The sequence below is a fragment of the Corapipo altera genome, unplaced genomic scaffold, assembly GCF_003945725.1.
Source record: "Corapipo altera isolate COAL_440 unplaced genomic scaffold, ASM394572v1 45, whole genome shotgun sequence".
Lineage (NCBI taxonomy): Eukaryota > Metazoa > Chordata > Aves > Passeriformes > Pipridae > Corapipo > Corapipo altera.
Genome location: NW_020884877.1, coordinates 14,687,124 through 14,712,103, shown reverse-complemented (window position 1 = coordinate 14,712,103; position 24,980 = coordinate 14,687,124). Strand labels below are relative to the sequence as shown.

The 24,980-nt window shown below is 35.6% G+C and overlaps 1 protein-coding gene across 1 annotated transcript in view; it reads left to right on the top strand.

Moving 5' to 3' along the window:
• Window positions 1-24,980, top strand: part of UBR3 (ubiquitin protein ligase E3 component n-recognin 3) — a 104,210-nt gene that overhangs the window by 58,777 nt on the left and 20,453 nt on the right. Inside the window, exons 27-33 of the mRNA XM_027636526.1 lie at window positions 2,052-2,201; window positions 2,744-2,877; window positions 5,900-6,010; window positions 7,046-7,258; window positions 8,066-8,202; window positions 13,590-13,675; window positions 22,051-22,156. Coding sequence (XP_027492327.1) covers window positions 2,052-2,201; window positions 2,744-2,877; window positions 5,900-6,010; window positions 7,046-7,258; window positions 8,066-8,202; window positions 13,590-13,675; window positions 22,051-22,156 — 937 coding nt within the window. The remainder of the gene's footprint in view (window positions 1-2,051; window positions 2,202-2,743; window positions 2,878-5,899; window positions 6,011-7,045; window positions 7,259-8,065; window positions 8,203-13,589; window positions 13,676-22,050; window positions 22,157-24,980) is intronic.

Below are 24,980 nucleotides of genomic sequence, written 5' to 3'. Positions count from 1 at the left end.
GTTCAAAAAGAATTGAGGGTTTTTATTTGCTTGCAGTTTTTTGGGTATGCTTAATTGTTGAGATTTTAATTTCTTGCCACTTTCCCTTTGTTTTCTTTCACTAGCTTGGGTGGAAATTATTTTATTATTATTATATTATTATTTCCTGCTAGAAACTTAGTTTCCTTGGAGTTTAGTTGTTTGCCAAAGTAGCCTAGCATTAAATCTAAGTAGATGAGAAGGAAGTATGCATTTGATCATGACCATTGATCTAAAATTAAATTAGCCTGATTTATACATACCTATTGCATATAGGCATATAGGAAGTATAGATTGCATATACTGAATTGCTTTGAAACATCTTTTAAATACTTAGTTCTGTATTTGTTTTTCCTTTAGGTTAAAAATATGCAACCGATGATGAATGAATGTGATTTTGTTAATTAAATATTGACTGATTTTGAGGATTTCCATGGAATTGTTCAAAATCAGCGTGATGTACTATATTCTCTTTCTACACTTCTGAAAAATATTGAATGGATGCATATTTTCTGTCATATTGACAATATTTTAGAGAAAGTGAAATAAGAAGGCTGAAACTAGTCATTCTTGTGTCATGCTTTTGATACACAGGTGTACATGAGTGTGCATTACACAATTATGAGGTGATGTTAAATACAAAAATATAGCGTTAGTGTTGATCTCCTCCCTTCTGTGCTGCAGTTTGCTTCTAGGTTTTCTGGATGTTTTGCAGTTGATGTATTGTGCTTTCTCTTTCATTGTACATCTGGCTGCCACTAGATGGTGATAGACGTGTGTACAATATTAATAACTGCATGTCAATGAAGATTGGGGTTCATTTTCATATGACGCTCAATAAATGTCTGGGAAATCAATAGTTACTAAAACAGTGTAATTTTGATTCTTCCCTGTGAGTGAGAGTATTGCATGGAGTTCTTTATAGCAGAGAAATCCACTGCCTGGCATCAAACACACCTCTCCTTATGGCAACAGCCTCCTGTGCTGAACTTGTGGATTTTCAGAAGACAGCAGCTCTCCTAAAAGCCATTCTGCATGAGGACTGTTGCTGTACTCACAGTTTTTGGGTTCTCTACCCAATACCTTTGCCTACTTAATCAGGGAGATAAAGGGCATGGTTGAAGGTAGGGAGTAAGTATTTTCTTTGGAAAAATTATCTTCTGGGAAAGAAACAAAGAACCCTCATATTCTATGTCAAGAGGCTGACTATGTGTTACTGAGCTGTAAGGAGAGAATCATTTAGTCCTAAGATGCTTTTCTTTCAAGCCAATAAAGAATTCTTACCTTTGATTGTACCATAACCTAAAATTGCATGCCCCAAAACCAGCACCACCAACTGTCATGTGAACAAAGCTGTGTGAATTGCAATGGCTTTGATACTTCAAAACTGGTCCTTAGCCTTGAACCTTTCTGTCTGTGCACCTACAAAGTAGTAATGTGGACCATGAGACAACCACATCTCTGATATGTCTTGTTTACACCTAAACATGTGCTGCATCACAGCTCATTACTTTCTTAATGCACACAAAATTGTCCCAGTTTCATATTAAAATAAAAACTTCCCATTTAAGTTGCACATTTCATTCACTACATCTAAGCATCTTAAAATTATTTTTAAGGTCTCCAGGTTAACTTTTTCCTTCTAATTGTTGTTTCGGTCCGCAAATCTTAGCAAATCTGGTTTTACTAGAGATTCATATCCATTGCCCTTAATCTCTCTATGTTTTCAGTGTAGTATCTAATGAAATAGAAGTTAGATCTCTTTTTACAGATGTTTTAGAGAGATCAAATTTAGTACAGAACTTGAATGAAACATATAATACCTCAGGAAGGACTTATGAATATGGGAAAACATGCTTTGTTTTGTAGGTGTCTTTGTTTGAAGCAGCGAGGTTAGTTTCAACTAATTGTCCATGCTTTAGTTGTAGATAAACTAGAGAAATTATTTTGGAGTTTTTTCATCACTACATCAGTGCAGGTGCAATTGGATTTCTTTGCCTCTGTTCAATATAAATTTTCTTATTCTTTTATAGAATCTCCAGATGTTGATATCGCCATGGAGGTAGCTACATCCGAACAACACGTTTCTGAGGCAATATATGATTGTGTTATTTGCGGACAAAGTGGACCTTCTACTGAAGAAAGACCTACAGGACTAGTTGTGCTATTACAAGCATCCTCAGGTATGAATGTGTGACTTGCAGGAAAAGCAGTGTTTCTGCAGCTTTTAACACGTGTGTGTAAATACTGTTGTGTCTCATGAAGCCTGGAAACAGTCTCCTGGTTTTCTTGTGGATGGCCTTCTCTGAGGCACATGTGTAACTTAAGGATATTGAGAAAACTTTTAAATGTTTGGGAAAAAACCAAACAGTTTAATTCCCTCCTAGTTCCTGTTAGCTTTTGCAAATGCAGAGTGTATAGTAGACTTGCAGGAAAATCAGTATTAAAAGAAAAAGAACATTTAACAACCATCAGTTTGTCTATACTTAGATATGTGTTTGTGTGCATATGAATATATATAATGTGTGTGTAGATTTATATGTACTTTACGTACAAGTGCAAAAGCACAATGTTCAGTGTTTAGTTTCTCTAATAATTTTTTACTTTTTAACACCAACAAAGCACATTGTAGCTACAAACCACAATTACCTGATTTTTTTTTTTTCTTAATTGTTTAGCATATTGATATTCATTACATTCCTTATTGGTGCTTTTCTTCACCCAGTGTTGGGGCAGTGCCGCAATAGCACTGAACCAAAGAGACTGCCAACTACTGAGGAGGAGCAAATATATCCCTGGGATACCTGTGCAGCGCTGCATGACGTGAGGCTTTCAACTTTACAGAGATACTTCAAAGATGTAAGTTTTTCATATGAACAGTGCTACCACTTGTGAATAATTTGTGTAAAAAGATAAATGAAATTACAAATTAAGAGTTCTCCTAGTTTCATTTCTGCATTTATTGAACACTTTTCCATGTTGCAGTTGTTCTGAAGTGTTTACATTTTATAGGGTCCTTATTTTTAAATAGTGTCTGGCTTTCCCCTAATTATATGTTCCCAGAAGAGTTTTGTATTCCTTCACAAAGCCAAATTAGAGCTTTTCATATTTAAGTTTGAGAGCCAGTTTTTGTTACTTAACAGGACATGTTCAGTTGTAAACCTTTGTGGAAGTGCTGCCTTTGACTTTCCTTCCTAATGCCTGAAGAGCTATGTAAGATGATATGTAACTGTTCTGAGCTGTCATTCTGGGGGAGAAGAATATGTAACCTGTGACCTTAAATTAGCTTCTGTAGAATAGTCCCAGGTGAGATAAGAGTTTTTAGGCATATCTAAATAAATAATCGCCTTTAGAAGCTTAAATATTGGCTTTAAAAAGGAAAAAGTGTGGCAGTTTTTAGTCTGACACCATTGTTAGTTTTTTCGTGATGTCATCCACAGATAACTAAAATTTACCAACTGCAGCCAAGCTTGCTTATGTAGATTAACGTAGATTAAAATTCATAGTTGTTTTGATGCAGTTTTAAAAATTGGGCAATGTTTTCAGAGAATTACCTTATTCTAAGACAAATATTATAAATTCTCTTGCTAGAAAGAAAAACTCTTTAAGATGTAAGCAGAATATTATTTTGGAATGAAAGAATCTATGGACAAGCTTTTCTTCTTTTGACATTGTTGATGTTGGTTTACTGTTTCAAATAGTTAATGAATGGTTTTTCCTGCTGACATGATAAAAACACTGAATTAATAGTGGAGCTTTATTTTTACGTATTTGCATCTTACAAGTGGAAGGAGTTCCAAGCAAAATGTTACTCAAAAACTTGATCTTACTGAAGTGTATATTTCTGCTTCTGTGCAGTAGCACTACCAACAGACTAGTCTAACATACACTGTAATGCAATGAGCAAATTCCAGTCCTCAATCAAACATTAGTTGAATTAGCTATTTTTGCTTTCAGGTTTCCAGGTCACTACTGTGCTAAAAATCAAATCTCGGCATGAAAGAACTAATCCTTAAATTTCTTTTGACATGAAAATGGGAACATCTGTTAGTGTCTTGAGTGTCTTGTTCAGCTGAGCTAAGCAATAAGAAGTCCCTTTGTTTATCAGCTGTGTCCTTTCCAGTAAAAGTCCTTCCTCTAACAACAGCTTGCAAGAGGCAAGCGAATAATTTCACCCAGATGTAAAAATTTTAAGTTGGCTTATTCCGCTAGAAGAAAAAAAAAAATCAATAAAAAAATCCCATTCAAAAGCTACATGCTGTATACAGATTAGGTAAGACAGATCACTTCTTTCCATATTGATTTCTTTTTGCACTTTCTTAGCTGAAATTTGATGCTTGCTGTCAAGGAGTGGAGTTCTTGCCCATTAAAGGAAAAATCACTGAATGCAATTATTTTTAATATGGAGAGGTATGACTAAGGTTTAGGAAATAAAATTTCATAAACTGGATTGATAGGGCTGTTTTCAGAATCGCGTAGTACTCTGTAAGCAATAGTTTGATATAGGTGTGTTCCATCCCAAGCTTGTGGTTTGCTTTGGAATCTCCTTTGTTTCTGAACTCAAGAGTAATAGAGTAAAACCTTTCTGCTAAGACTTTGGGTTTTGGTTTTTTTCTCCTTTTTTTGCAACTGCTACTAAGTAGCCTCATTAAATACATGCAGTAAATATGATTTTCCTGAATGAAACATTTGTCCTGTGGTACTTATCCAGATGTATCATGTGACCTTAATACTTCACCAGCAGGAGAAAAACTTCCTTATTTTATGGCCTGAGAGGCTCATAGCACATTATGAATAACAAGTTGAGGGAAGGTAAACAGGAGCATGTCTCAAAGCTAAAATTTGTAATTTTGTTTTGATTTCCTGCTCATATGCAGAAAAAAGAGTTGGTAGGAGGTCCTTAGAAAATGGAACTGTTAGGGTTATTCATGGTGCACTGATTTTGCATTATACGTTAAGACCATTTTAGTGTGAGTCTAGACTAAAAATTGTTTCCCAATTCTGGTAGCAATAAATCTTTTTCTGTTCCTTCAATGTATAACCAGAATGTACTTTTCAATCTGTGCATGAGGTTTTTGAGAAATGGCGATCTAATAATGAGATTGACTATAGTTAGATATTCTTTAAGAGAATTTTCTAGAGTTCCTTACAGTAAGTGTGCCAGAGGTGCCTGTTTCTTCAGGTCATTATTTTCTGGAAAAAAGTTACCAGTGAGGTAATCTGGACTTTCATGGTGGAGTTACCAGTGAGGTAACTTTTAGACATGTGGACTGTAAGTGCAGTTCTCTATTAAGACCAGCGTTTTCTAAACAGTCCTTTATAAAACTCTGTACACTAAACAAGTATTGGTTCTCATTTCCCACTATGATGAGTTATGTATAATGTTGTTCAACAACTCATTAAAAACCCTAAGTTTTTACACTGAATTTTAAAACAGGTTGAGGCTAAATTATATAACAATGGTCTTGTTATTTTGGTTACCTACAAAACTGAATGAAAAGTATTGGAACAGTATCTTCCCCTTGTACATGGAATAACTTCTACTATTGGAACAGATGTTAAGAGTTACAGCCACCTTTATGCTGTAGTACAAGAGGTTCTTTAATGAAATGGTTATTTTAAGTGATAAGAACTGCAGAAGTTTTAACTTAACTGTTTGACTCTTGGTTGGAAAGAATAGCATAATTGCAGCTGTGTAAGTTAGCTTAAAGTCAGTACTTTAGAAAATGAAGTTTCCTTTATTTCTACAGCATGTCTTTTAATGAGATAACATGCAAATAAAAAAATTTGTGTATCTTTTAAATCTTAAAATAAGTTCGGGTAAATACTTATATAGCTTTACATATAAGCGTTGTTTCTTACTGTTTTTGCTGTGTTTCAGAGTTCCTGTCTGCAAGCAGTGTCAATAGGCTGGGAAGGAGGTGTTTATGTACAAACATGTGGTCACACTTTACACATAGATTGTCACAAATCTTACATGGAATCTTTACGGGTAAGTAAAACTAAAGGTCATATTTGTTTATTTGGATCTGTTCTTACTGAAATCAATTGAATTTATCCTAGAAAGAATACTTGCGTTTACATGAGTGGACAAGATGGTTTTATTGTGTTTTCAAGAACTATAGATACTAAATTTCTTATTGCATCTTGACAATTTTTTGCATCACATAAACTCTGAAGTCACTTTTCTGATGGATTCTCTTTTAAACTTGAAATAAACTGTTACTCCACCTCATTGTTGAACATTTCTAAATTATTTAAGTGAACTTCTGATCTTAGCATGTTTTACTACTACCTAGATGAGTGCATAATAATTTTGACTATTTCCTAGCATTCTTAGTACCAACATAATCTATATAGACTTCTGTTCATCCAGATAAAACATTTATTTTTACGTAATACGATCAGAGGTGAACATCCAGGTATGTAAAAGCCTCAGCATTTTGGGCTGATTGCATGAAGGTTACATTACAGTCATTGTTTAACTTAGCAGTTTTCCCAGGAATGGGAAACCATGGAGGCAACTCCTGAAACGGAAACAAGGTTACTTGCCAGTAACACGAATACTGAGTAAGTGTCCTCACTTCCCAAACACATACTTCTGTGTCCATTTTTTGATCCTTCATGTGATACAAGAAATAATCAGGATTTTTCTCATGCTACCCTACAATGGCTATTTAATTAGGGTTTTTTTAAGCCTGTACTTGGAGTCTCAGACTTTATGGAAATAGCTAGAAAGAGACAACACTCATGAAAGGTTCAAAACACTCCATTGAGCTCTTTCTAGTTTATTATGGGGGTATTGTTGACAATGAAGAATACTTAAAAATTAGGAAAGTTGAGTTGGAGGATTGTAAGACAGTCTCTAGTAAAGATCTTTATCAGTAAAGTGAGGAACTATTATAATAATCCTTTCTTTACAGGTTTTTGGTTTTAGACTTAGAATTAGCTATACATCTGAAATATCAAAGTAAAAAAACTATAATCTTTTGCAGATTTCAGCTACATATTCTTTATTTTCTTTTAGAATGACCAAGTCCTCCAAGGTTTTTCAGTGGACAAAGGAGAATTTACCTGTCCCCTCTGTAGGCAGTTTGCTAACAGTGTTCTTCCTTGTTATCCTGGAAACAACGTGGAGAGAAGCGTTTGGCAAAGTCATAGTAACAAGTGTATGCAAGACCTTGTACAAGAGGTGGAAGATCTTCAAGAACAGCTGGGAACTTTCCCAGTAAGCATCAGTGTAAGGCAGAAAGATCCTTGTTAATTTGCCTCTACCTTTCAGTTTTTACATTATATTGCATTTGTGACCTCTTAAAAACTTGAGAACCTGGGAAAGTTCATTCTTTTCTGATATGGAAGACAGCATACCATTTTTTTCACATAAAGAAATTTTAAATATTTAGAGTACTTACTGCATTACCTATTAAAAATAAACAATTGAAAAGCTGTGACAAAATGCGATTAATATAATTTTTTATGGAATGCGTTTTTGTTTTTTTCCATAGCGATTTACATAAAATGAGGTTGTGTAGTATAAAATTAATTTGTCATTTCTTTACAATATAAAACCAACAATATTCTTGTAACTGGAAGGTATTTAAACAATACCTGTTAAGAACTTTTTAAGGTATGGATTATTTGTTTTACAGAAAGAGCAGTTTACAGATGCTTATGTGTTACAAAGCTTCATGAGGTCATCTGAAAGGCAGAATAAATTAAATTTGGTTAGCCTTCGAATCTTGGAGATGCTTTGTGTTATTTTTGCATACTCGTACAGTGCAAATATACTTTAAAAGAACACAAGCAGAGAGATCTTGAACTTAGGAGTTGGACAAAGCAGTTATGTTTTTATATTCAGAACAAATCAGAATAACTTTCCAGAATATTTATTTTAACACTTCTGTGAGACAGAATACTGGCTTTTAATGCATATTTTTTCATAACCTGCAAGTGTGTTTTACAGATATGAAAGTGCTACACTTTGCAATCAGCTACTGCATTTGTTGAGGTAAAATTAAGTAATATTCTCTTATGTCTTTGTTCATAGTCTGAAACCAATCTCAGTAAAGAAATGGAATCTGTAATGAAAGATATAAAAAGTACCACACAGAAGAAGTATACAGATTATAGTAAGAGTCCTGGATCACCTGACAACGATTTCCTGTTCATGTATTCTGTAGCCAGGTGGGTATGTTTTTCTTTTTGTTTTTTTTTTTCTTTTGTATTTCTCAGTAATGTTCTTAGTCGCCAGATAGTTTTCTTCTTTAAAAAAAAAGAAAATATTTCATCCTCTCCAGAAAGTACTTTTTGAATACTTAGTACATCAAGGTTATGTTTTCTGGTCATGTGCAGGCATCTGCAAAATGGTGTACCTCTTAGTTCTAATTTTTAGTATGTGCAGCAGTGGCATAAAACTTTGAGAACAATGTGTCGGGTGCTTATTTAGTGTTCTTCTTCATTCAAGGTTTTGCTTTCCATATATCAAACTTTTATGTTGAATTTCTTTTTCTACCTTTCTTATCAAAATTGTCAACTCTCTCCTATCTTCCTTTAGCAGAATTAGATTATTTCTATATCACTGTCATATAGCTAGTTTTTATATCAGAGGGTGTTTTTACTTTTTTTCCCAAAACATTAGTTTTATTTACTTAAGTGGGAGTCACAGAAGGATCTTTTTCTACATCAGCAACCAGGAATCTCTCTTCATGTGAGTAGACTTCTAGAAAAAGTGTTGAAACCACCAGCATTTTCTTTGTGAAGTTTGATTGCAGCTTTAGAGCTGTCAGAACAGTCCCCCCTTCCATCTATACCATTAATGTTAAGATACTCTGAATAGTTAATCTGTTCAGAGTTACTATAGTGGAACGTTTTCCCATAAGAAGTTGAAATACTCATTAAGCAAATAATGACTCCCTGAGGCCTTCAGGATAGATGCTGCCTGCAGAAAAGCTGCAAGCACGCAAGGGATACCATCCAGTAGCATTTTTCTATTGTGCTTTCATAAACTCTGATTGCTGACTGTCTTTAGTATATAAGCAGTGGAAATATTCAAGACTTGGCTTGGCAGGATTCTGGGTAACCAAATCTAAGGGTCAGCTTTTGACAGAAGATTAGACCATCTAATCTCCAGAATCCTCTTCCAGCTTAGATTATTGTATAATTCTATTAAAAGAAATGTCTGTATTCTTCAAGAATTTTTAAACTGATTTCATACCCTTCCAGAAATACAAAGGACTCAAAATTAATATTTTGCATATAAAAATATGTAATCATGCCATTTAAGGTGCAAAAATAGTGTTACAGTACATTTCTGGGTGTAATGTTATATAATCTTTAAAATGTTAGCTAAACATATTTTTAAATGTCTCTATATATTATTTTTATATTTACACATGGAGCCCAAGATTTTTGTTTTCATTCCAAGAGTTAAAAATACTTCAAACCAGAGCAGCATTTCATTGCTGCTTGTACTGCTGGGGAGAGAAATTTCACTGCTGTGATCATGATATACCACTTGTAATCATTGTGACCTCTTCTTGTTAGGTTAGACTGGTGTCAGCAATTTTTCATTTATCCATGACTGAAGGATTTCAGGTGTTGGATCCAACCTTTCTGTATCATTACCATAACTCATAAGATCACTTATGAGGGTGGCTGGCAGATCAGCTACAAAATGGTTAATTTCTGCGCAATCCAGATTTATGTGCTTCTACTACTTGATAATTGCATAAGAACTACAGGTTAATAAAATTTCAACTTTTAAAAAAGCATTTTAATACAACCTTGCAGACTGTATTTATGGAAGTAATATGTAAGTCAGCTGGTTGTCCTCCAAACTGAAAGAGTTTTCTTTGCGTGATTTTAGTATGTGTTGTTTAATTTTAAGTATTCAAACAATGAACTATCCACAATTAAAATTGCTTACAAAATTATGTACCGAAGTAACTTGCTTCCTGGAAGTTATTTGTGTCATTCAACCTGTTTGTTTCTTATTTCCATCCAGTTCTTTCTGAGGTAATGATACCCCTCTGTTCCTTACCAGCCAGTAACTTTGTGTATTTCTAGTTTCTGAAGCACTTAATTGGTTTTGGTCAGACTATCTACAGCTGTTATTCAGTTTTTCCTGGTATTTAACATACAGATAAAGTGTTCAAGATGATAAGCAGCTCCAGTTTAAATAAGCATTTGAATGCAGTGATATTTTTATTGACTCTATATATTTGCAAGTGAATTAAACACTCTTAATCTTCTTATAAGTTGTGTTCCATTTTCAATCAGAAAATGACATCATCTGCTATCTTAAAAGATGCTGGTTTACAGCTGGAGGCCAGCTTTGTAGTGGATTTCTGCATGCTGGAATGGGAATACTGCTGGTGAAACAAGATGTAGCCAGTTTGCTGTAGCTTATCCTTTCTGCTTCAGGAAAACAGAAACTTACTTTTCTTAATTTTTGCTTACCCGGACAGATGTCACTGGTAGCAGAGAAAAAGAAATTACAAAGGAATTCTCTGCCACTTAGTGGGAGGGCTAGCCCCTGTCTGTTTTGCTAGCATTCTGGGCCTTGGCATCCTGGGTCTTGGCATCCTGATTTGCATGCACAGCTGGAAGAGCAGCTCCTTGGCTATCTCCTGCTGCAGTCTTGCCTACAGTCTTACCTTGTTAAATTTGTACCCTTTTCATATGCCTCCCTTCTTGGCTTTGCTGACATTTTTGAGAGTAGTGCAGTGTGTTATTCACAAATTCACATGTGCCTAGGTTTATTTTTAATAGTTCCACATTCATAGCATTGGTGACTGTCATTTGTGGCAGTATCTTGGAGGACTGTTTCTGTATTGCATAGCTGTAGGTCTCGTGCTTTTCTTGGCTATGCCAAGATGGAATCATAGAATATCCTGAATTGGAAGGGACCCATTTCTGTCAACTATATATAGATTAACATAAGAGCCCTGTGTTCTTTCCTTCCGGTCTGTGCCTCAGTATCTGTGTTTTTTCCATATATATGTTGTGTTTGTAAAGTGAAGTGGGAAAAATGATAGCGCTTAATATGCTTTTTCTGTCATAATGGGAAGAGGGGGTCCATCCAAATATGTTCCCTTTCTGGAAAGGGCATTGCATTTTTACTTCCCCCTACTCTGTCCTTGTGTGAATTCTGAGAAAGATGCAATCACCCTCCCCACTCCAATATGTTTCTCTAATACAAGCCCACAAGAAGGGATGAACTAGGTCTGTTTTTAATCATGAGTCTGGACAGCTGAGCAAAATCCATCTTCTCGGGTTTTTTTTCTGTGAATGAGGAAGATAAAACCAGTGTTCTACAAAATTTGTTACTCCAATGAATGACGCAAAGATTTTTAGATAGGGGAAACAGTCACTCACATAGATTTTCTATCTCCTCTTTCCTTCATGTTGAGGAGGCTGAGATAGCAAAGAAGGCTTTCTGAGACCGCTCTGTGTTCCACACTTCTATCAGATGACCCCAGTTTTTCTTCATTACTTTTCTTCAGTAAAGGGCAGAGGGTACTCAGGTCCTCAAGACAGAAGGGAGCTGAAATTAGGGAGGAGATGCACTAGTCTCCTTCAAATATGATTGAGGTCTGTACCTGATTTAGGATATTTTATGATAGATAAGTGTTCATTTTCACAGAAGGTGCTTTCTCTACTGTGCACTTGTATGCCAAAGTTCAGGTATGTCTTCAAAAAGATGTATTGAAGGAAAAGGTTAATACATTTCCAAGAATGCTGAGCTGAAAGGTGTTGTCTTTGAGAAGCTGGGGGCAATGAAGAAGTGTGGGAGGTGCGAGTTGGTATGATATGTGTGAAAGGAGTATATGTTTCCAGAAATAACTCTCCTTATATTCCTTGTAGCAAGAAATGCTATATATTGCCTCCCATGTATCAACAAGAGGTTTTTTTCAGAATTGTCCCTGAGGTTTGTTTTGTTAAGTTGTACATTTCTCGGTGAAAGGAAAATTTAAAATTCTAGATCTAGAAAATTATTCTTAGATATTCAGGTAGTCTTTTTGATTTAAATCTTAAGTATCTTGGTTTTAATGGAAGACTGCTATTAATTTTGTTCTAGAAATTAGTTATCAGAGGGTTTGTAGAAATAAACATACTGGTTTTCTTTATATTCCCATGATGAACTAGCACTTGCTGATCTACAGTTGCTATTTTATCCACTAATATGGAATCCCTGTCCCTGCTTCCTTGCTGGTAGATTTTTAGAAGTTCAGTGAGCACTGCAAATCGCCTGAAGAGTGGAAAATTCCCCTGTCACACAGATGCCCTTATCAGCAGCAACCAGATGGAGCTCTGAGCAGGCACATTATCAATGTTAAATTGCCTTCTCTGAGTAGAGAGGATTAAAGCATTCCTTCAGAAATGGATGGCATAAGCTGCAAACTTAGGAATAGTAATATTCAGAAATGTTGCTATTTTAAAAACGTATGAAAGTGTCTTAACAAACATTGCATATCAAAAGTGTGTTATTCTTTCAAGTTGATAGAGCTGAAATTCTTAAAAAATAATTTGTTCTGAATAAAATAGTCATCCTGTAGTTTCTTCTTAAATATATGTGTGTAGGGGTGTGTGTTCTTAGCTTAGATATGCTATGTTCCTAAAATTCTAGAATAGATTTAATATGTATTCAGTTATTATATTGAACCTAAAATTGTTTGATTTTTCGTTAAAGAACAAAATATGTTTAGAGTGAGCTTTGCAGTTTGGATTGAATTAGCAAAATAACATTTCAGAGTAATAGAATTGTATTCCTTTATTTTAATTGAAGAAATGTATGTTGACTTATTAAAACAAGCTCTGAGAGAACATAGCATAAATTGTTTGCTCCAAATCTTGGGGGTAAAAGATAATGCAGTACTGAAGCATCCAATTCCAAAATTAAACAAAGTTATCAAATTTGGCCTAAACAATTGGTGCCTAAGTATCAGATTACAATAATACTAAGAAAGAAAGCATCATTGGGACGTGCAGAGATTTAGTGACACAACTCCTGTTCCATACTAATGAGCTGCAGTGAATGCCAGTATTTGATTCAGAATTAACCTCCCAGGCTTTTATTAACTAACTTATCTATAGAGGTCAGTGCTTTCATTATGATTTAGACTGTATTCATACTTGGTTAGTTGATGCCATATCCATTGTACTGTCTGTTTGTTTAAAGCAAAACAAAAGCCCTGCCAGTAAAGAGAACACTCTTTTAGGTGTATTTGATGGACTGAAATTTAACCAATCTGTGTATTTTCCAATTAGCACATAAAGTCCCCTATTATCAAGGAGCTGTGTCTGCATACAGAAAAATGCCTCAGAATTAACATTTTTTTAATTCTTCAGTCACAACTCAATGCCAATAATATAGTACTTATATCCACATATGGCAACATCTTCATAAGGCTTGTTTTATTCTGAGATGTATTTTGGCAGTATCTCATGCTAAAGATTAGTTCACAGTATGCTTTTATTAAGTGTATGCTGAGAGTTTGTCATGTCTCATTCATGTCTGTAGAAGCTTCAATAATGCTATTCCATTCAACACGGTTGTGTTTTTCTTACAGAACAAACTTGGAACTTGAACTGGTCCATCGAGGAGGAAATTTGTGTTCGGGAGGTGCAAGCACAGCTGGGAAAAGATCATGTTTAAGTAAGTTTCATTTTATTAAATGGAATATAAATTATTAGAATATTGAATGAAAATGTCTAGTTCTTTCTAACATTTTCTAAATTGTCAACTTTTTCCTTTTAAAAAAACCTTTTTTTTTTCTACCATAAGTAGTCTTTGTTTTTTTTGTTTCTGTTTAAAAAATCTGAAAACTAATTTGCACAGATTATTCATTAGAGCTGTTTTGTGAATATAATCTATTTAGAAATCAATTGTCATAATATCCATGTAATATGTTTAATATGTTCGCGTTTTAATATGTTCACATTTTCTAGTAAAACTAGAAGTATTTTAAGGGTGAAGCAGGAAAACTTTGTTTCACCCTGGCTACTGCTAGGAATAGTAAAGAAATTTGTTTTTCTGAATGCTAATATAGACTTGATCGTATACTTAGAAAAATGCAGCTTTTAAATGTTTTTAATTTGCCTAGTTCCTCCCCTGGCAGGAAAGTTTTGCGAATTTTCCTTTGTAGAAACTCTCAAATCTTCGTTGTTCTGAGACCTTTAATATTTGTCAAATGAAGCAGTTCTCATTGTCAGAAGGGTTTTTTTTCTTAACAGAAAATATTTTAATCTTTTACTGAAATGGACACTCTTTTGTCAGGAAAAACAGAGCCTGAGAATACAGCTGCTACTAGTATTTGTTTAAGTCAAGCTTCTGTAGAAATAGCAGCAGATTCAGTAATAAAAATGTCAGAAAGCTTAGGCCCACCTCTGCCTTTTAGTACATGATTTGTGGGGGATGCTTTTCCTCATCGTTTGAGGTGACAAGCCACCAGTGTCATCAGGTGCTATGTTGTCCACATCTTCTCTAGGACAAAAGCCTTCTGTTACTGCCAGGAATGTAGTTCAAGTAGTTTCATTCATGTGTTGTAGTTTTGAAAAGTAGTTTTAACTGTACTGCATGTTGTCTTTCCCCATCATTACATCCCTTTCTCAGCAGACCAAAGTACTTGAAAAGTATGTGTATTAAAAGAACATCTCCAGATCACTGTTCCTAAATTTGAAGCATTTAATAAACCAAGGTTCTACAGATAATTTCTGCTTGCATTATGATATATTTTTAATTGTATGTTCACCTAGAAAGATGGACATTTTCTCTCTGAATTTTAGCAACTTGCTAATGTGTTTACCCATTTCACAACCATATTATTTGGAAGATGATGATGAGTAGTTTAAGGTGGAGATTTCAGCTTAAAATTGAGAAGTTCTTGAAAGTGAAAAAGTTTATAATGATGTTACACATAATGAGTGTATCCCTTGTTTTCACATGGCTTTACTAGTCATACAATTTCTTGACATTTTAGAGTTTAGAAGAATGAGTACAGAGAAGTGTCCTGTAATCTGCAAGGTCATATTTTTATCTTGCTGATAGTTTTTCAAAATGAGGAGATCTCTGCCATGTATATAGATGTGGTTTTGCATTAAGCAGCTTGGAGACATGAATGTCATCTGTTCATTGTTAAAATGTTCACATGCTGTTTATGTTCTGTATTGGTACTTTATAAAATTGTTATGTAGCAAGCTAGTCATATTTAATCTTGCACTAAAATAGACTTGTTTTTTAATGTAAGGTAATGCAGTTCTCCTAGAACAGACCTTTACAGTATTTTCATTTATTATTATTACATTTATATTTGGTTTGTTTTCACTAAACCATTATATAATTGTGTGTTTCCTTCATTGCCCCTTCCATATGGTTGCATTTAAAAGATAAAAAAATGGCAGTTCTTTATATGCATGTTCTATAGCCGATTTTATCATTTTTCCATACTCATTTATTTTTCCAAGAGGTAATCCTGTTTTTAAAGTTTCACTTAAAATGTACCTTCTTCAACTTTTTCATTGTCTTATGCAATGAGGAAAGAATGATTTTAAAAATCCATACCCCATCTAGGACTTGAATACTGTTTTATTGAAGTCTTACTTGCACAGTATTGAAACTGCTTTTGTTTTTAAGCGTCACTCAGGTTCAGCAGAAGTAACCCAAAGTATAGCCCACTTTTGTTTTTCATATGTGTGAGGTACTGGAGCGTTTCTCTTGTGATTAAGCATACCACTCTGTATTAGTCTTGTAACAACTGTAAAGTTTGGTGATTAGATATTGTGGAAAACAGAATATGTTGTCCCAGGTGAGCTGTTACAGCAGCAAACGTCAAGGAAGATGGTGGGAACAAATAGGTCAAGAGCTGTTTTATTAGATTGCACCAGGAGGGCAGCTGCTCTTGGGAAGTAAATTTAAGAATGATTAATGTAGCTGTTAGTGTCAGTGACCAAGTCTGTGTGAGAAGAATGGTGAAGAAAATTTGGCTGTAAAATTGCCATTTCAAGGCTTAAAATTTGTGTGTGTGTGCAACCAAAAAATGCAAATAGAGTCCTATTACTTATTACTTAAAAATTGAGTCCTGTTTTAAGGACAGTGCAGTGTTAGAGTCTATGGCCTTGAAAATTCTCTTGAATTTAGGAGATAATTATGATATGTAAAAATTGTACAGGTCTTATTTCTCTGTTTTATGAAGTGTAAGAGATCTGTTGTGCTCTTTGTATTGTGCTGTATTTATAGAATGGGTTCAGAACACAGCATTAAGGCTGAATAATTATGACTTCTCTGTACAATTTTTGTATAAGGCCATGAGCCACCTGGTCTAGTGGGAGGTATCCCTGCCCATGGTGGCAGGGTTTGGGACTAAATGATCTTTAAGGTCCATTCCAACTCCTTAACATACTGTGATTTTGTGACCTCTCTTTAACCTGTGTGTGTTTGTCTCTGCCATCATTACTCTAGTAATCTTGCAGTAGTTGATGAACAGTTCCACAAAATTTAAAAGTTACCTATAAATGAATTTATAATCTAGTAATTCTTCCTTTTAACTTTTAAATAGTTCTTTTCTTTCTTTCTGACTGTTTTCTTTCTTTTTTTTTCCCTTTTCCCCTTTGCGATAAGGATCGGATTAGGGGTTTTGGGAAGGATTAAATATTCTATCCTCTTGTCCTCTGGCTTCAGTTTCTGTGTAAATGAGCTCCTTATCCTTACATTTCCCACAGATAGCAGTCTGGCATTGCAGCATCAACTGCATCAATTGGAAAGGACATTAATTTACAACGAGACAGAAAAAAAATTATTTAAGACTTATTTAAACTCTCCCAAAATAAAGTGGCCAGCGCCTTTGTAACTTCTAGAATGGTGGTTCTAATCATGGAGATACAGTATTGTTCCATGGGAGTTGTGTTGGTTGGTTGGTTTGTTTAGTTGGTCAGGTTTTTTTCTCTTGTTCGTTTGAAGGCTGTATTTGCATTATGATGTTAATATCAGTCTAATCACTGTTCAGTATGTGTTTTGGTGAGCACAGAAACTCACTGTGACATTAAGGATTTTCTAAGTTGTTCATGCTCCCTCTGTATCAAATTTTCCAACCTGTGTTGAGGGTGATGGCTGTCTCCATTTTATCAGTATAGTCAGTGACCCTTGCAACCGCTTAGTATTGGTTATTTCTGCAGGAAGAAAAACCTAATTCTTTTATAATTCGTTATATTCCAGCTGTTTCTTTCCTGTAATCTGTTAATGTGAATATGGTTGCAAAGATTCCTACCCAGCTCTCTGCAACTACTGAAAATAAAAAGAACAAAGGAAGTTTTCAGGAATGCCTCTCTACAATGGATTCCCATGTTTGGTTGGGCTTTTGGTGCTGCAGGTTTTGAGGTTTCTTTTTGGTTTTCTTTTGCTTTTTTTGGGGGGGGGGGGGGGGGGTGAGTAGGGAGGGAGTTGTTTATGTTTGTTGGGGGGGAAGGGTGTCAGTTAGGAGCTGTCAATCTGCAGATCCTTGGTGCCCATTCATGCTAACTTTGAAAAAGCAGTTTTTCTCACCAACGGGTGATCCTTAAGTATTTTCTAAAGACTTTGGTATGCCATTAATATCTACTGTGGGAGAAGCATAGATAAGTACTGTTAGAACTCTATTGCCGAAGTTTATTTCATACACTGGCAAGTTTTGTGTCGAGGATAATTAGCTGCTTCATCAGCAATTAAGACCTGAGATTTTGTAAAGACTGTCGGGTCTTAATGCCTTAATAGGCTTTTCCTGACCTTCACATTTTTTTTTATTCACTGATTCAAATTACTGGATCAGAGATAAATGATCATCAGCAATGCTGTCAGCAGGTCTTTGCAGCTGCTGTTGCTAAGTGGACTGTATAAATCGGTACAGGGAGGAAAAAATTCCTCAATCTCCTTATTAACAATCAAGTCCCATCTGGCTGTATCAAGTGGCTTTTGTTATCATTGACATTCTTCTTTATAGTACCAGGAAACTTCAGGGGGAGAAGAAGGATGTAGCATTTTCAGTCTGGTAAGAGCTTCACAGTTGAGACAAGGGTGTTCTCGATTCCACTTGCAGAGAACTACTGTGTCAGTGTTTTGTGATCTTTTTGCATTGTAAATTTATACAATGTAAAAAGAGAAGTCTGGATCAAAACAGCAAAACAGAGATTTCCATGACAGCAGTATGCGTTCTTTATGTCCTCCTAAAACAGAGATTGGGGAATAAACAAAATGTCAGCTAATTCCTTAGTTTTATTTGTTATCATTATTACAGCACATTGCTGTACATTGTGGAATTGGCATTAATAACAGAAAATATTATCTGATTTCAGCTCTGGTAATTTGAGAATTTAGTTTACAGTCAAGACCAGAAAAAGAGGCAGCAAAACTTAAGCAGAAATTTGGGATCGCTTTGGCAAAGACCAAGACCAAGATTACTAGTGAGACCAAAACTTACACCTGCATGCAGCTTCCTGAGTCACTCACTTTTGTTAGTTCAGCACAACATTTTTGGAAGGTCTGCCATTCATCTGTCAAATCACTATGTGTTCATCTCTCTCAGTTTGGTCATCTTTTATGCTGTGCATACCACACTAGACCTGAAAAGGGTTGTGGAATTGCCTTTGTAGACTCCTGCTTTGTGCACTTTGGCAAAGCAGTATTTTTTTGAGAGGTTTGTCAACATCTGTAAAATGAATGTGCTTTAATATTAAAAATAGTAAAGAATACATCTGCAGGTGCTAGTGCAAGCAATGTGTTTATGTAGACAAAACACCCATTTATCTCTGTTTTTTATGAGAGGAGCAGCATTAGAATGCTTTCTCTTACAGCTTCACACCCAGTGCAAAGACAGCATCTTATCCTTTGAGCTGCTCTTTTGAAAGTACCGATTCCAGCTGAGTTTATTGCTCCTCTCTCACAGTAGGTTAACTTGCAATAAGTTATACTGTGCATCCAGATTGTGTGATTTTTTAAATTCAAATTAACTGGATGCAGCCTGTCTAAAGTATTATGAATTTATGAGGAGAGGAGGATCATATTCAATTTTTTTCACCATTTACTTCTCATGATTTGTTATCCAGTATACCTGTAGTTCTTGTTTTGTTGTGACTTCATAATTTTCATTCCTTAATGTTGTTGCTGCTGCACTTTCTGAAATTATTCTTCCTACAAAATTTACTTACAAATGTTCTTTTGGTGACTCTGAGCTACAGCCAGGCCCTGCCTTTCCCCCTTACAAAGGTGGGCTCTCCTGGAGAGAATGGAAGATGGACTGTGAGTGGCAGAGCAGCTTGGGGTGCCTGGTGGGGCTATGGCCTTGCATGCCAGTCTTCACAAGTCTGGGCAAGGTTGTTGATTGTGGGCCATTGTCATGTAACGTTTTGCTGATACTTTTCAAAAAACAATTACATATATTCTAAAGGTTCCAAGTAGTGTATAAGAAAATGAGAGGGCAGACTGTATTTTGTGTTTATGTTTTGGAATTATGCATTCTCCCAAATACACAGGAAAGACCCTCTGGTCTTCCTTTGGCCCAAATCAGGTTTTTGCTAGTCCCTCAGGCATAAGGACGTGGTGAGCACGTAAGCTTGGCGTAAACCAAGCTGCCAGTTCTCGATTTCCAGTGCTCTGGTGTTTCCCTGCTGTTTCTCCAGTAACTCATAGTCACAGTAGGTGGGAGGTAAGGCGACTGGAGTCACCGTGGTGTAGAACAGATCCACCTTGATGTGTGTTCCCCACGCTGCTGTGGAGCCGCAGGGGCAGCGCCGCCCCATGAGGGGCACTGGGACCGATGCCCGCCCGGGGACCTCCCCGTGCCCATCGTGCGGCCTTGTGGAGGAGCCAGAGCTGCGGAATCATAGACAGAAAGTACCATCTTACAGGCTGCTGAACGGCATTTTGCTGGGCACAGGCAGTCAGCGTTAGAGTGCGTATTGATGCCGTAAATGTTACACACTTGGAGACTACAAATAAATTCTCCAGTGCTAGGATTTGATGCTTGCCTGCCTAATTTCGTATTAGTAAAAGCTCAAGAGAAAGCTGTTAAAGGAGTAGAGGATGAATTAATACAATTAATGAACAATTATTAATTATTTTTTTTTCATTTTGCACAGTTGCTCATTTCTGTTTGAGGCAAGAAGCAGTTGAGAATAAAAACCCCATTCCTTTTAGTGAACAGGCAGGAGGGAAGGAACAGATACCTTCATGAGTTTCCTTCCAAATAAAACCTGCTTGATTTTTTTATTTTGATAAAATATAACTGTATTTTCAGGGGTTTGAACTCTATCAGCAAAGCAGTGTTTTGCTAAGAATCTCTTGCCAGGAGAATAGATTACTTATTTTGTCCTCATTGACTGTTTTTATTCAGAAAGCAGGTGAAAGCTATCAATTCCAATGCCATCTACATCTCCAATTATTTTACAAACCCCAGGAGCTAATTACAGCCCTGAGGCTCTGGCAGTCAGCTGACTTCATCATGCGACTCTTTTGGCCATTGCATACCTCTGAGTAATTGTCTATTTATGGAAAATAAATTAATAGCTGCTATTTCTACTTTAAAAAGAGGACCAGTGAGTCTGTAGGTTGAGCAAGTGGGTTGTAGAGAGAAAGGAGAGAGATTGAGAGAAAGCAGCAAAGGGATCAATTGAAAAAATTAAAGGGGTGGAGGGGAAAGATGTTGTCAAGATGCTAGGGGAAAAAGTTAAAATAAAAGGGAGGAAGGAAGCAGGGTCCCAGAAAAGTGAACAGGAGAAACAGACATGGCAGCACATAGCAAGATAGATTGTCACAGGAGGAAAAACAGTGAGCAAAATTGTGGGAAATGATGATATTTTAAAATATTGAAATATAAACCTATAAAGATAAAAAAAGATACGTTTTCTCCAAACTGTAACTGTATTATAAACACAGAAAAAGAAGTGAAGTCTGAGTCCCTAATAGTCCTGATCTAGTTGAAGATGTCCCTGCTTATTGCAGGGTGCTTGGACCAGATGACCTTTAAAGGTCTTTTCCAACTCAAACCATTCTGTGTTTCTTATTGCATATACATCTCTGAAAATGCTGTCAACATAGATGGTGCTTGCCTTGTTGGATTGCTTAAGGGAAGAAAAGATTAGATGTTATCTTTATTTGTCTTGATCATATGATCCATAGAGAAATGAAAACTGTGCATTTTAATAGAAGATATTGCAGTAAACTTCCATGAATAATTATGCATCCTTTGTTTGAAAAATTCTGCAAGTGTTTTGCAAATTATATTTTTTATACAGTGGCTGTACAGAAGGTTTTGAATTAGTGAATATCAGTAAACTTTGCCTGCAGGTTGTATGGACAAATCTCTGATGTTATAAAGACTGTCGCTACTTTAGCATCCTTGATGTGTGGTCAGACGTTTGTTGGGTTTGGGGTTTTTTTCCCTCATCCAAAAGTTTCCTACAAAATAATCAAAAGAAGGCACAAGGAATAATAATAACCTTTTAAGAATGAAGAGCTGAAGCGATCCTACTGTAGGCTGTAACTTCTAGCAGCTTTGGGTTAATTTTAAATATGTTGTGCACAGAACTTAATTGTGGGAGAGGGAAATAAAAGCTGTACGATAGAAGTATATCAGGCTCTGTTTAGAAGAAGTGTTTAGGAAATCATGGCTTTTGGCACAAACTGGAGAGGGAAGTGAAGTGAGCATGTAACCAGGATTTTTTTTATATGGCCTGAAATTAGGTACATGGAGCACCAAAACAACTGAGATCTGGCCAAAGCTTTCTAAACGGCCTTTCTCTGTCTCAGAATTTCGGGAGAGAAAAATAAGGGCATTTTTCCTTATGCATGCCTATGGTCACTACCTTCTATTGAAATCTTACTTCTCTTCAAAATTTTATTTTAAAAACAAATAAATACATAATAAAAATATGCTTGTGAGAGTACCAGCTTACTTGAAATGAGATGACAGACTTTTCAGAATCTTGAAATACATGATGGCAATTTAATGTGAAATACTTTGTATCACTGTATATAATAATCAGCAATTTGTCTTCACCTTTCAGATCAGCTGTTCCACGTATTGGCCATGCACATGCGCCTCTACAGTATAGACTCTGCATACAATCCCTGGAGAAAACTAACCCAGCCGATGCAGGATAAAAATTCAGAGCAAGTATTTTAATTTACCCAATATCAGTTTTACCTGGTGAAAGAAACATCCTTACAGAGGCACTTTGGGTAACTTTCTGTCTTAATTTAAGTTCTCTGTGAGGTAGGCTGCTGAACTTAACATCTAAAAATTTTATGTATGAATTTGTAAAAATAAATTCTCCAATTTCTTTGACATAAGAATCTGACACATTCCAGTTTTGAGTTGAATTTTAAATACACCTCTTGCAAGCTTAAGCACATGCAAATTGAATATTATTGGGTAAGTGGATAAGTGCACTGCTTTTCTCGATATGGATGCTACACAAAATTTACATTGAGATTAAGCTGAGAAATAGTTTATTGAAAGGTGAGCAATGATTAATAGCTGTTAGAGAAATATTGTAAGTAGGCATATTATAAAATAGAAATAATTCTATTTTAAGCTAAAAATTTTCCTCTTGATTATTATTTTAAACAAGTTACTTACCTGAGTTTGCTTTTAAGGCATCACCTTACATACACAGGTGTACAAGGATTAACAGTGTAATAAATGAAACAATGTTTCTGTGCTCTGCAAGGACTCATCTTCCTACTTGACTTAAGACCCATCACTTTTCAGATTCTGCCTTGACGATGAGAAGAAAGGTTTCTTGCCCAAAACCAGATTATCGTTTTTCCTCATAAGAGGAAAACAGTAGATTGTTTTAGTTTTTGCTCTTGGCACTTTAAGCATCTTCTTCATACTAAGCTCTACATTTTGTAGCTTGCAGTAATGTCGAAAGACTGACTTTTTAGTGCCTGTCCAGCTGCGTGTTTGTCAGTGTTTCTGGAAGCCTGAGGTGGAAAGTGTCATGTGATTTCAAAAACTGATCTAGACAAATGATGCCACACTCGTAATTGCAAATTGGGGGAAATTATTAAAACAACTGTTTTTGCTTCTGTTTTGAGATTTTACTGTTTGTCCTCTTGGGCTTGGGTTTCTTTTTGCAATGAACATCAGATTATTGCAGTAATTAAACTATATTAACAGGTTAGTTTATGAACCATTAGCAGAACAAAGCCTTAAGGATTTCATAACCTGAAACCTATGCTATTCAGCATGTATTCACACCGCTTTGGGGATCTGTTTTCATGTGATTCTGATTGAGACCTGACTTAGATTGAGCAATGGGCAAAGTTAATAAATTTTGTGGATGGTTGACTTAGTTATATGAGGCAAAATTAAGATCATGTTGATAGGCTGTTGACAGAATAGCTGTGGGACTGATCATGCACTTCTCATTTTGGCATTTTAAGAGCTTGCTGACTTTGGAAGCAGCTCTTAACAGAGGGGACTTACAGACTTGATGGAATTTGCCGTGCATTGGTCATATCAAGGCCAGATTGCTGCAAGTTAGATGTCATTGGGCAATATTTTGAATAATTTGATGGTACTGTAGACTGAATGGCTTCTTGGCAGGGAATGTTGCATGTTGGGAATGCATTTGAGCAGTTCTCATGTTTTCTGCATTGGTTTTCAATATTTCTTGGTAGACTTGATGATACTGGTTTGGCACAAAGTCCCGTAGGCAGCTACAACTGAGATATATCATCCATTTTGCCATGTAATAGTTTACTTTTGAGATGCACAAATGCAGTCGAGCTGGAATGTTTTTGCTCACTCCTTGGAATATTTTTCCTACCTTAGTCTGCAGGCCCCAGAATGCTTCAAAGGAGACAATTTGAGGATGTTTTTGATGCATAAATTAGAGCATAAAATGAATATCTGTAATTGTATTGTAGAAGTTTGAAGCGGTAGTTTCACTTGAAGATGGCATTCATAGGATTGGTGTGTATGATCTAATTGCACACTTTTTAGAGTCACACAGCCTTTTGAGAAATACAGAAGAACAAATTTTTTCAGGTACAGGGAAGTGTGCTCAGAGCACTTAGAAGGTGACATGCTGCAGTAAAGTGAAGCTTAAGAGGACGGTGGAGAAATAGTCACTGCAGATTTTAGATGTGGATGTCACTCTGCTATTTTGAAGCTAACCCTCTAAATCATTAGCCTGACTGGCATGATACTTCAGGCAAAAACTTGTTAAAAAAAAAAAAAATGTCTGAGAGGAAAAGATCTATGTTATGACTACATTACTATGATTCCAAACAATTTAACTTCGGGAAAATCACAGAAGCAAAATAACTTTAAACTAACATGCTATATTTTTCTGTTTAATTTTTGACCTAAAATTAGTATTTCAGTTGAAAGCAGTTTTCCAGAGAAGCTAGTTCCATCTTCATTTATTTAAAAAGATAATTTTCAAAACTAAACAAACAACAAAACCCCCAACCTGCAAAAATCTGTGGAATGCAAGTGCCATTATCTTTTCACCCTTATTTAATTGTAGCTCTTTTATTTAAATATACGTAAATATTTACAGTTAAAACCACCCAGGTGCAGAACTCACAATTTTTATCTTTATTTTCCACAACCCAACTATCATTCTTAATAAATAATGCCTTAGATTTCATGTGTCTGGTAGAACTGAACAAAGTAACTTGTAAAGACTCACAGAATTGCTCCACTGTACTTCCCAAGGCCACTGGTTTTGTCCAGTGTCTTTTACAGCTGTACCTAGATCTTCCTGTAGCTGAAAATGGCAACTGAAAGGAAAGATAAGGAGGAGCTCATGCAGCCACAGCAAGGTAAAAGAGAAATAAAGAAATCTTGAGCAAGGAGATACCTTATCAAAAAGGACCTAAATAATGTGTACTGTTTGAAAGAAGAGAGGGGAAAAAGATAAAGCTAAGTCTGAACTGTGAATGGTGTAGTGGATTATTTCCCCTATGGAGTTCATGTTGC